This window comes from Porites lutea, chromosome 3, assembly GCF_958299795.1.
Source record: "Porites lutea chromosome 3, jaPorLute2.1, whole genome shotgun sequence".
NCBI lineage: Eukaryota > Metazoa > Cnidaria > Anthozoa > Scleractinia > Poritidae > Porites > Porites lutea.
The window spans coordinates 4,582,221-4,595,317 of NC_133203.1; the positions used below are offsets into that span (position 1 = coordinate 4,582,221).

The 13,097-nt window shown below is 39.0% G+C and overlaps 1 protein-coding gene across 1 annotated transcript; it reads right to left on the reverse strand.

Moving 5' to 3' along the window:
- Positions 1 to 170: 170 nt before the first annotated feature.
- On the reverse strand, positions 171 to 12,751 carry LOC140930248 (ZP domain-containing protein-like). The gene is made up of 8 exons (XM_073379923.1): positions 12,568 to 12,751; positions 9,981 to 10,040; positions 7,865 to 8,038; positions 6,440 to 6,565; positions 4,053 to 4,458; positions 3,350 to 3,529; positions 1,732 to 2,075; positions 171 to 1,154 (listed from the first exon to the last, which is right to left on the reverse strand). Exons 1-8 carry the CDS (start codon positions 12,692 to 12,694, stop codon positions 1,018 to 1,020), a joined length of 1,554 nt encoding a protein of 517 aa, XP_073236024.1. The 5' UTR covers positions 12,695 to 12,751; the 3' UTR covers positions 171 to 1,017.
- Between the last annotated feature and the right edge of the window lie 346 nt (positions 12,752 to 13,097).

Consider the following 13,097-nt stretch of genomic DNA (forward strand, 5'->3'; position numbering starts at 1 on the left):
GCTGAAAACTGAATTACAGAACCAGTAATTGTTAGTTATTATCAGGAGGGCCTTATGTCATTACTGGTTATTTTTTCACATGATGTATATGTTTTTGACCTAAGTCACTTGGGTAATAGTTATGACAGAGAATCGCGAGTTAAGAGTGAATAAAGACTAAGCTGGTAACGTTTCAAAAGTAAAAACAAATTTATTTTACGAATGTATGGTTCCATTACACTACTTTATGAAGATGAAACTTCGCAACAAACTCTTTTCATAACTAACTTAGACATTTACGGTTATACTGTTATTGGCTTTATTTCTATCTAAAAATTCCCGATAAACTAAGTCTTTTTCCTTTTTTGTGTGCCAGAAGGTTTGCCCTCCTACATTTATTTTCAGAACACACTTCCTCTGGCAAAATCTTTCTCTTTTTCTTCAGTGACGACTGTAATCTCGCCAAAAAGTTGTAACAGATTTTTTCAATTATTTTCATCACATGGTTGTAATGTCGATAATTATACTTACTAATCAAGCCCGCGTTGCTGAAAGTGTGTTCGTCTATAACAAAAAAGGCTGCAAAAACGCTACAAAAAAACGCTGAATGTCATAAATTACTTAAGAGTATGGAGTTGTGAAGAGGTAAGTCTGTATCAACCTCGTTCGTTACCAGGGTTTTTCCTTTAGCAAATGGGTGGAGCGGAAAAGCTCTTGGGACGAGGCTGTGTCTGAGTCGGGTAATTTTACTTTTTTTTTCTGCTTCAATCCGTTTGCAAAACTCCCATAATGCACCTTGCTTTCCCTCCAAATTTGCATAAGCATTGTCTTCAATTTCGCTAGGGACAACTGCAACAAACGAGAGGTTGAATGAAAAGTTATGCCAAACTTTGGGGGCACACAAGGTATATTACGGGAGATGTGCGAATGACAAATCTAATCGTTCAGCTCACTGATCTACGTACTGTAATATACACAAAGACAGACATAAAAGAAATCAACAAACAATGCATCGTAGAATAGCTCGGAAAGACGAGCTTAATTCGATGCGTCGATGTGAATCGGCTGGTACTGACGAACGGTCCCTCGTTTCTTTCGCCACACCATGTAAGACATACCGATCACACAGACACTAATGAGAACCCCAAGGGCAGCAACGACAGGCGTCTGGTAACCTAGAAAAAAAAATGAAATGTTTTAAGTTAAAATTCTAGACTTGTTAATGTTGGTAGCTGGTCAGTTAACATCAACACTCAAAAAGAGGAAAAATAGTCACGTGGTAAAGTAAATGCTAAGAATTGAGCAGATGAGTTATCCCAAGAGCCATAATTATGGCTCTTGGTTATCGAAATGTACTTTTACAACTGCAACATATGTTGGTTAGGGAAGTGGACTTACTCCATTTTCATCGTGCTGGTAAACATAATTTTTCACTTCAAAATCTATAGGAAATGGGAACAGGTTTTCGATGCAAAGGTTTCTGGGATAGTTTTGTGGACAAGCGTTAGTTTTGATTTGTCGATAGTATCCCAAAGCAACCATTAACCAATCGTGACTAACGCTCGTCCACGCAAACGATCCCACAAGTTCATCATCGCTTTTCTTCTCCCTACTTTTTGTAGAGTGACTGAGTGGCGAATGCGGTGTCTGTAAAACGTTAAAGAAAAGAAAAACGCTAATCTGTTTTCTGTGTAGCTATCTCAAACTCTGTAAATTGTCAAACAAACAGTAAAGGAAACTCATTCTACTTACTACTTCTTTTAGTGACGCTCTTTGCTACTTGCAGACTCTGATCCGACTCGAGGGTTTCATCTGCTTTAATTTCCCTCTTCTCTCGATCCAGGGAGAATGGGCCTTGGGCCAGAGGATACACGTTTTCCTCCTCAGCTTCAGGAAGAGTTTCCTCGCTCCTACGAGCACGTTTTATGCAGCCTCTAGCGCACCTGGAGAAGGGATTCCTAGCGTTGCAGATTTTAACTCTGCAGTGAAAAAACACGTAAGGATGTTTGCTGACATACTGGAAGGCTTCCAAGCTGAAAAGCTGAGTTTGGTTGTCAGGCTGTTGGTGGAACTGCAGGGTTTCATCCACTGCGCATCTGAAAACAAAACATTAATCGGGTGCCCGTGCTTTTAGTCCTCTTACAAGTAAAAGTACACTAAAGTCTGATTAAATAGTTCTTAACTTTGAGGGGACAATTCACAAACCACTGTATATATAGAATGTCAACCTAAGCCTCGAGATAGTGCCTTTGTTCCACGGAACGCATGTGAGAAAGGTATACTATAATAAGAATATTATTAAGTATAAAAATATAACAGTTACACCAAAAAATAATGCAACACCATTTCAGCACTAGAGTCATACTCGGACAGGATATGATATAGGATGGGTGCATCTATTCTGATTCTATAATTGACCCGAAGACTACGATGCTCATAAATAATACATTACATTTTTCAAATTCCTAACTTGACCGCTATCAACTCAAGTCTCTATTTTTTGAAATTGCCCTGAGTTGAGATCGGGGGTCGAGTATAAATAGGCGTAGCCAGGTGTTTCAATGGAAAGTCCTACGCCGGCGTCTTATTGAGATACGGGTGCAGGTGCCTTTACACTACTCCACCATGAAAATTAAAATATCAGGCACATCGCGTTTGTCATTTTTTTTAAATGGCAGGATGTTTTATTACGACGTACTATTCTTTCTTGTAACTAAAAGGGTGTTCACAAGACTTCATAGCTTCGAGCAAGTTAAGACACTAGGGGCCTTACGAGAACGTTGACGTCCCAGACGTCAAAAATGGCGACGGGGGGGTTGATATTTTCGCTCTTTTAGTGGTCTGACTCGACAAATTCATACAGAGTCAGTCAAAACAAGGGCATTCAAATTCGCTGTGTCAGATAACAGCGTTCAATCAAGAGAGACATCGAACTTCCGGTTGCTGTTCATGACATCAGGGACTTCAGAGGGTCTGAATGGGGTCTAGTGCTTAGTGTCATTTTCTCGTAATTTTTATTGTTTAATTACTGTTAAATTGGCCAATTTTTTAATGTTTTCTGTTTCCAGATAATGTACTGTTAATTGTTTGGAGGGCTTTTGGTGAAAACATCGTCTCTGTACACTGTAAAAATATATCTTTCACATGCATAACGACGAAAATGAAGTGAAAAGTTTTCGGATTTCTCCTCGAAAATCTTGGGCAGTCTTCGGAAATCTTCGGAAATCTTTAGTAGTCTTCGGGAATCTGTTAGTGCTAAAATGCCTAAAATTAAACTACGTCATGTAATGGCGCCAAAAAAATTAAGAGTTGAGTGTTATCGAGGTACTTGCATTCGACCCTCACATCAGTTTAAATATGATATACTTACCCATCTCTTATAACAACGTATCTGGGCTGCGAACTCCTGTCCTGAGATGGGGTAGCAAAGCAGTTCAAGGCCAAAATCGACAGTCGCTTATCTTCGGTGTCGACATGCACCCTAAAATACAGTCTTTCCCGAATGTAGACCATCACAGGGAAGTCGTCCGGAGAGACTGGGTTTCTGAATCTAAAATACATGTGAAATAGAACGACAAATATAATAATTGAGTAATCGTTCTCACGGTTGAGGGGAAAGGTAAAGTAAAAAAAAAGTTTTTTTCTAGAGATTTTCTTATTGTTCCAAAATTCGCCCTTTCGGGACGGACAAAATCCACAGGTTAGTAATCGCATCGGAGAATTTGCAGCGTAGAATTTTGGGATAGGTGCATGTGGTCGCTTACGGGAGGTAGTCGTCGATGGCGCGAGCTGCAATTGGAGTTTGTGAAAACTGTGTTCACCAAATAGTCCATTTTGCCACAGCATAATCTGTTACGTGCGAACAAAAGTTCCATTCAGGGATGTTGTGAAATGAGAATCCATTGGATGGGCTTTTAACTGTCTCTCATTTTTTCAAGATCAATCAGAATGGTGGCAGTATGTGCTTTCGCTTTTCAAAAGTACACCGTCGTTGAGCGATGATTGCCCGGTAAGCTAAACAGCTTAAGGGCCGAATACTGACTAGAATAAGCAGAAGTATCAATGCAACTTACCGTGGGTTTGTGAATAAGTCCATAGTGATGGTGAACTTTCCAAATGCTTTGGAGGAGAAAATGATCTTCTTGCTCATCGGCTTCAGTCCAACTGACGAAACCACGCCAAATCTGGAGTAGAAGCAGAAGAATGGGATCTCTGCCTCCCGCACGCGTGTTACTATCTGGTTCCTTTTTAATGGTATTTCCAAAACAATATTGCTATAGACAAAATATTCTCCTTTTTTTTTTAGCTTTGTCTTGCAGCCTGTGAGACTGGTTGATAGAAAATAGTGAGTTGCATTTCCTTCAGCTGTGCATCTAGGGTCAAGAAGCCTCAGGTGCTCTTGGTCCAAACCTGTGAGAAGGGGCCTGGGCAGGAAGATGGTCATCTCATTCTGTCCGCAGTAAAGGTCCACTCCCTCCGCTGGTTTAGTATACAGAGAAAGCAAAACAATAACATTGGTATTTACTAGTAATAACCAAAGGTTGAGTGCAGCGATAACGATCCAAGGTCAAAACGCTTTTTCTCTAACGCTGTGCTTTGCGTAAGTTTCACTTAACAGATGGTCAAAACACGTGTGATCGGATTACGAGTGACAGACGTTCTCTTGAACGCGCGTGATCAAATTGTGTTATGTGCATTCCATTCATTCTTAGTGGAAGTCCAAACGAATGCTGGCTACATACATGCGATTCATGCGTAATAACAACCTGGACGTTAGGATTGTGGGCTCCTTTTGTCGCCCGCAAAAATTTAACCCAATAGGAAGTTAAGGTCCCCAATGGAGCTCATTACATTAATTCATCTCCCGTCATAGACCTTGTCATGGTTTGGAAGCCATCTTGACGAGTAGGCAACCTAGTGAGAAATTACAGTGTTTGCGTGATAATTTAATATCGAATAATTTCCATAAAAAGGCTGTTCTGAAAAAAAATATGAATTGTAAATTAAAGCTTCACTCCTAAGGATTTTCCTAAAAAAAAAATTGGAGGGCATTACATGCAGCTACGTGCACTAGAACCACTTTTTAAAATTTTCCGTACAATTTTCTGTAAAAATTGTTCTTCCTGCCGACTAAAATTTACCGGGGAAATTGCAGAAAAATATGTGGAAAATTCAAAGCAAGCGTCTAGAGAAATTTAAGCACAGGTATGGCCCCAAAAGTTTTTAAGTAGAATCATTAATATGCTGTGTAGCTTTAGTTTAAAATTCTTATTTTTTCAGAACAACCGTTTTACGGAAATTATTTGATATTAGATTCTCATACAAACACTGTTATTTCTCACGCGCTTGCCTACTCGTCAAGATGGCTTCCAAACCGTGACAAGGTCTATTCCGACCAAAGTCTTTCTTCCGCGAGATAATGCCGACGGTTTTTAACGGCTAATTCCAAAGTCTGAGGAATTAGAGCAAGACTTTTGGCCCTGGGGGGTACTCTCTAATATGGCCTATACAGGGATGTGCCGCTGGGCAGGGTATGGTTTTCGTCCTCTCTGTCCTAAACAGGGTATGTAGTTTCGCACGAGTCTGTCCTAAACAGGTTATATAATATTTCCCAAGTCTGTCCTAAACAGTGTGCATGATTTGTGCGAGTCTGTTCTAGTAATAAAATTGAGGCAGTTGTCCTAAACAGGGTACTAAAATTGAGGTTGTCTTCCTAACAAGGGTATGTATTTTGGGAATTTTTTTGTCCTAAACATGGTCAGGGTTTCAAACCCTCAGCGGCTCACCCATACCCAAATATTGGTCGAGTACCCTCCCCCCCCCCTCTCCCCCGGGCTCTTGGTGCTGCTTCGCAGAGGTTACTAGGCGAGGTCAGGTTACGTTTTTAACCAGGCTACACGGGAAATAACTGGCTAACTGCTGTCTGAATTGAACTGTAACATTTGATAATTTCATCCATGGAGTCGTAAGTCGCGAAAGTGAGCATCAGTCGATATTGAAAGTTTAATTTGTGTCAAAGATTGCAGACTGAGTGCCTTCATAGAATCTCAGCTAGCCCGGGGTCTGTCTTTTTTAGCAAGTTGGTAAGGATGTCATTCGTCCCTGCAAATCTGCTGGGATGCCAGCTTTGTTTTTGGCAAGATCTGTTCAATCAACGTAGATGTCCCAGCACAGTTAACTTGTTACAGGCATTCAGATAATCGATTGTAGTAGAAGTACGAAGTGACAGGGCGGGAAAAAATAAGGAGGGAGAGAGGGGTCGGAGAGAGGAGGAAACGACGTTCCTTTGCACCCCCACCCCCTTGTTATTTTTCCTATTAATTTTACATGTCTTTGAGCCGTCCCACGTCTCCACAATCTGAACACCAGAAGAAGGCTACAAAACAATCTACGTTGACTGTGATAGGAAGTGCCTTCCTTCTTCCATATCGAACGCAATTACACAAAAAGCGATACCTACCAACGCAACGACGTTTGTCAGGACCTAAACTCAACTGAGGGTCAGTACATTGACAGAAGAAGCTTCCCATAGTATTCACACACTCGTCTTGACATGGTCGTGGACGAAAGCTGCACTCATCAACATCTATAGTGGACAGAGAAAGGTTATTAGGTTCTCTTAATGCATGTCAATAAAAATAGATGCAGTCTGAGATAAATATGGATATTTCTGTAATCGACTTTGAGTAGCAGCGCAAAGTGCCTGTGAGGCTCATTCTCACTCCCAGGGTCTCAATTATGAATTAGCTTTTATGTCAGAGCCTGATTAAAGTCACATTAAAAAGGGACATAATAGTCGGTATGGAATCAGCCAAATTGAATTTAACCACGACAAATAAAAAGCATCAGCCTAAAACAAGTACAAAGTAAGGTTCAATAGTTCACCTGTCGGCATGCAATCATGAGACTTCTGTTAATCATGAGCAGAATACTTAGGGTACTGCATATCACAGTACTCGCTGCGCAACTTCATAAACAGACTACATTTTTAAAATAAATGGGAAAGATACACTGCCAACTGAAAATGCTCATCAGTTGTAAAACTATAGGACATGATTCATAATCTTAAAAATGTCAATCATCAATACATAAATAATACAGGTGCTTTTTCTCATAACTCTTGGCAATTTTTTTAAGTTAAGAAGTTAATCACCCATCCTCTGGAGTCTGGACACAAATATATACAAAGAGTGACTGCAGAAAAATGTGAGGTCAACAGCTTAAAATCCTCTGGAAAACATTTCAATGTGCAGTTTGATTGTGGCGTGGAAAACGCCACGTTTGAGAGATTAAGTTTAAAAGTTGTGAAAGTTCACGTGCTTAAATAAAATAGCTCTACCCCTAACTTGGTGCTATTTGTTTGAAATTTGAAATTTGAAATTTTTTCTTGAATTATGGCGCTGTTGGGAGAGAATGGGTTGCGTTTCTTACAGGATGATTACAAAGCGTTACCTTGTTTGTTTATTGTTTATTTTTTCCTCCATTTATTTATTTTACAAGCCATTTATATTGTATTACAAGATTGAAGAATTAAAGATGCTATTTGCAGAATTAAATATCCGGTTACAAGAATAAATGGAGAGGGCAGGATATAGTTAAACTAATTACTTGCCCTTTGATTAAATTACAGTTTTATTTAGGTTAAAGGAGAAAAAAAGAGAAAAGTATAAACCCTATAAACTATGAAAAATATATGAAAAATATTCAAAAGAGAGGAAAAAAGAAAACACATACACACACACACATAAAAAATGTAACATTTGAGAGTCGGTGTGGCGATGATTAATACTGAGCAAGATAATAGTTGAAAAGTTCTCTTTTAAAAAATTTTTTAGTTGTTTTTCACGTATAGATAAAGGAATATCATTCCAATAATAAGCGTTACCTTGGTCACATGTGCGTCCTGTATATCCAGTGCCTGTACAGTTGCAGGTGAAGCGACCAATGCCAACATTGGTGCACTGACCTCCATTTAAGCAGGGATTTGAATCGCACGGAGCAGCCGGGCGTACCGGTCTTACAACTGCAGGTGAAACTGCAGGTGAAACTGCAGGTGAAACTAAAAACGAAAAATAGAATATTTAAAAAAATGCATGGTACCGTAAACTACCGAACATAAGCCCTGGCCATACATCTCCGCAAGGGGTTCTAAGAGAGCTTATAACAGGACTTAGCTTCGAACAAGGTATTGCAGAGGTGATCAAAATATGTTTGCAATTAATGTTTTTTTTTTATTAAGCTTCAAACCTTCATAATAATCTAGTTTCGAGACAGTTCGATATGACCGCTGAATAAAAGAAGTGAAGACCCATTTTTACAGGCTTAGCCTCCATCTGAAATTAATATATTCGCAAATTCCAAAGAGAAGGAGACTTGTTTATTGCTCTGTCTATTGTGTATTTTCAAATTTCAAACACTTACTTGCCGGAATACTTGTGAATATTTTACTTTATGTCGAGACTTATCCTGTATGAATGGGTCGTTAATGTTTTTATTCAGCGGTGATTTTTGTTTCAAAACTGGACTATTAAGTAATGATCCGGGTAAGAAGGGAAGAATTTTCTTTTGTTATGTCGCAATACGCTTTCCTCACATAGAAATGCTTTCTTTTTCACACAGAAAATGGCAGTTTACGAAATAATATGTATTCACACTCCATTTTTAAAGGGTGTCTTTTTTAGTTAAAAAATTTCGACCTATCATAAGAGTTGCAAACAATAGCCAAGAAAAGTTTACAATTTTACATGTTCCTCACATAAGATTTCTTTGCTACTTAGACTCAGACGAGATTTTGTTATAAGGAAGTTGTAGAAAACAAGGGATTAATACACATTGTGCTTTGCGAAGATTTTGTAAAATTTGATGTTTACTCGGCCAATCAGAATTGTAGTAGAGACTGACAATAGTAACGTTAGCAAGGTACTTTTCCTCCTTGTCTGAGTCATTACTTCATTGATTTCATTTTAATACAAGCTTTAAGGGGGACCTATTTTCGGGGAGCTTGTAATTGCATGTATTTTTTTTTTATACAGGTGCATGGGGCTCTAACTGCATGGTGGAGGGGTGGGGGGATTATATTTACGGTATTAGTTTTACTTCATCTTGCCTGCATATACAAGGGCATTACTAGGTCAAACTATTAAAAGTTTTTCCGTGCGTTATTTCACTACTCAGATTGCTGAACGAAAGAGGGTCAACTGCATAGTAATCTGAAACACAAGCCGGGTTGGCCAAAGTTCCTTACTAAGCATATCATCGATCAGGGGTACCGTTTTCCTCTTAGATACATTGAAAACACATTTTAGGCTATCCAGAGTACTTTTAGATCTTTGAAATGCATTATAAGTGGCGCTATAACATTGGTATCTGTTCGGTCATCCTAGCGGAACTCGAGTCTTTTCGAAATTACGAACACTTGAGTATTATTTTCCCGAAAATTTTCGATGCATTTGCTAAGCACGTGGATCACGCATGACTTCTCTCGATCAGCCAATACAGTAGAAGATAAACCACGTGCATAATTGCAAATACCGAACGCCAGTGACCAGAACGGACGAGGATTTGTGTCCCCAGAGGCGAAGAGCGAGCTGACCCTAAACTGCCACTCTCAGTATTTTCTCGTATTTTGTTCTACGGACGGAGGACCACATGCTCTCTAGTGTTTCGAGCAAGCTGTTTATGGCGTTTCTTTGAATTGTAACCTAACTAGAACTAAAACTAGTGACCAGTCTAGCCCTTTGGTTGCGGTCCTCTTTCGAAGCTTGAAATTAGCTTTAGCACCTTGGGGTAAATCTAGACCTCTTCGTCGAACTCGTCTTCGAATCTTAAGGTCTCTTATGTCACTGTCTTAATTTCTCAGTCGTGATCCAATCATTCCAATTTAGTTTGATTTCTTACGTTTTTCTTTAAATTATATTTACGCTCAAGTAATTAATGTGTGAGTTTCAGCTGAGATTGACATATACAGTAAACTGTAAAACCGCAAGAAGTAAGCTTCTTACCCCCACTACCACTCTCTTCTTCTACAAACTGTACCAGTCCTTCTTGGTCCACCACGTCCTCTATAAGACAATAAACGGTACAAAGTTAAATATTTCTCGTAAAATAGACCGATTAATCCACAATTTTCTTTCAGAGAGGTAGAGCGTGCGAGAGACGCGAATGCGCGTGAATATCTTTACACTCGAGAAGACGCGTCGCGCGAGAGAGCCGAGAAAATGAAGGCCTCTCTTTATCAACATCAACGACGTTATTTAAAAGTTAATGAATTAGGAATTTTTAATCATTAGGACGGTTTTCCTTTTATCTTCACAAACTAATGAACAAAACCATCTTTACAATTCGCAAAACTAACATGAATTGATTTTTACTACCCACAAATAGAACAGAAATGGACTTAGTTGCATTTCATAATAATAATAAAAAAAGTTTTTTGTTGCTTTCAGAGTGTTGTTCTAGTCTGATTTTTTTTAATCTTCCAATCACAGTTTTTTTATGATTATAAGGTTCAATTTATGTCCCTCTCTGCTGGTAGTCTAGTCCCTAAATAGTCTGCTTATCACCCACGAAATAAAACTTTCCTTGAATAAACCATATGTACTTTTCATGTAAGTGGCATGCTGGATTTTAACGCCTGTAAAGTTAATTGAATTTGTTTTTTTGTTTTTTTTAGGATATCTGGGGATTTTTGCCTTCAGTTAGGTCTTATTGATTTAAAGAACTTTCAAAAAAATGGAAAGCGTGCCGAATTTTGAATGCTAAGGAGTGATTGGCATACCTTAAAAACCGGCAATAATTTACGGTTGGTACGGAAAGTCATGGGATAACTTTTCCTCACGAAGAGTTTTAGTTATGTACCTTACATGAATGGGCCGCGAACTAATGTAATTTCAAAACGGACAGTGTTTGCATCTATCTGAATATTTTCGCTACGATGATGAAAAGGTATTAATATCATGGCTTTCATGAAAAAGAATATAGAGAGAATAACTTCAAAATTAACATCAAAATTATTGACGATTATTTTAAGTTCGCCTGAAGCTCCCTCTTAAACTACGCTTGCATTCCATTGTTACCGGTAATATAAAAAGAGAAAGGTGTCGCCTATAAAGCCTCGCGCATTCGTAACATAAAATGAAATATTGTCTAATCAAATACATCAATTATCCTCATCATTTTCCATGACAATAGATAAGAGCCTTGTTATGTTTTTTTACTCAGTCAAGACCGCAAGATTGAATTGTCGAAGATGAATGGATCATTCACGCTGTGTTCACACTACTATTCCGGATTGGCCTTTTACGCCGGCACGAAGACCATACCGAGCATGGCTTCTGTTCACACACGAGATCTCGGCGCGGTTTCTTTAGGGAGCTTTAGCAACAACGACGGCGACAACAGCGAGGACGTCAAAAAAGCAATAGGCTTATATTAGCAAAACAACAACTTTGCACAGGCATCATGCTTTTTTGTACATTTCTTTACCGTCCTTGCACGACTACGACGTGAAAATGCCTAATTGCAAGTTTTATGGAGGACGTAAACAAGCGACGACGAATCTCTTTTTCTCTCTCTAAACTTGAGTGCGGGGCTCAAGAAATCAACTTCTGGGAAATCCGCCTACACTTCGCGGCCATTTTCACCAAATTGGAATAAACGCGACAAAGATTGAAAAAACGGGAATTCGTTTTAAAACTGAAGTTTTTCGCTGTCGTTGCCGTCGTCGATGCTAAAGCTCCCTTTTAACGAAGCGAAGCTACGCAGCGCCGATCTCTAAAGTGGAAGATCACATTTCGGATAGGAGTTCATACGAAACCGGAAAGCTTTTCGTGTTGGCGCGAAAACCTATCCGATACAGTGTGAACTAGCCTAAATCTTCTCTCTCAACTTTGGCCTTTTTTTATTTTGCTTTGTTGTGTGCATATTTCTCGTCCGTTCTCAGGGATCTTTGTAAAGCCCCTTTATGCTCATCACTCAGTCGACACTTTGTATTGTCCAAGAATACGTTTTGAAACAATTCAATTTTACGTACGAATCTTTTTTAATGACACAGGTGCAAAAACGAATGGCCAATTGTCTTTGTAGCCCAAAAATGAAAAGTCCGATCCGCTTATATTAAGAAATTAGTCCATTACCGAATTATTCATGCTAGCAATTTCAATTACCTTTATAAACGGATAAAAAAAAACAGACAGTAAGAGAGGAAGCGAGGCAGGTTGAAGAACTGTAGGAAATCGCAAAAACTGAAGAGCCCTTACGTTTTGAGATCCGGTGAGTAAGCGTTTACCCAAAGTTATCCCGACCGCAGTAAGCGGTCTGACAACATGTAAGTTTGCTTGTTTGTACGAGTGAATTGAACCCAAAGAACCGAAATTGTAAGTAAACCTTACTCTTGTTGCACATGTAGTCTTATGGGAAAAAGACTTCCCTTTTGTGATGTGACCTAGAAAAAAGTTCTACCGAAGTCTACAAAGAAGCCGGCTTGGGGAGCGCAAAGAGTCTTAGGTAAGAAGAGTGATACTAACAATATACTAAGACCTGTTCGAAATATTTTTCAGGCGTGACCAGAGGTAATATCAACTGCCTTACCTCCATGGCTTTCTAGTTGTTCCATGTCATGAGATAACTCTTCAGTTAGAGGTGTATCTCCCCGTCCATTTGCAACAAGTGCAAACAATAGCAAACTCACGTAAACGGGTAGCTTTGCCCTCCACATAGCGTTACCACTGTCTTGCAACTATAGCGGTGCCGATAACAAGTCAAGACTGCTTCTAGATGATATTAGATCAAAATAACCAATGCAGGATTTTTTCCGCATTGCTCTGTCTATTGAACAACATATTGAAAGCGGAAAGTTATGACTTCAAACCCCTTATTGTATTCTTTTATACCCCGCGGCCAAGCTCTTTATATATAATCATTGTCTCTGGTACATTATCAAACAGGAAAATCAGTGAGGCGTAGCCCTACTCCTTTGAAAACACGCACAAGTTCGTTATCAAAATTCCTAAATATGAGCTGGTTGCTACTTTATCAAGTACACTAGTTAAAACCTTCGTTTGTTTTAAGCAGCTCTTTATCTTTAACTTGTTTTTAAAAGAAAATGAAGGTTGTGACGT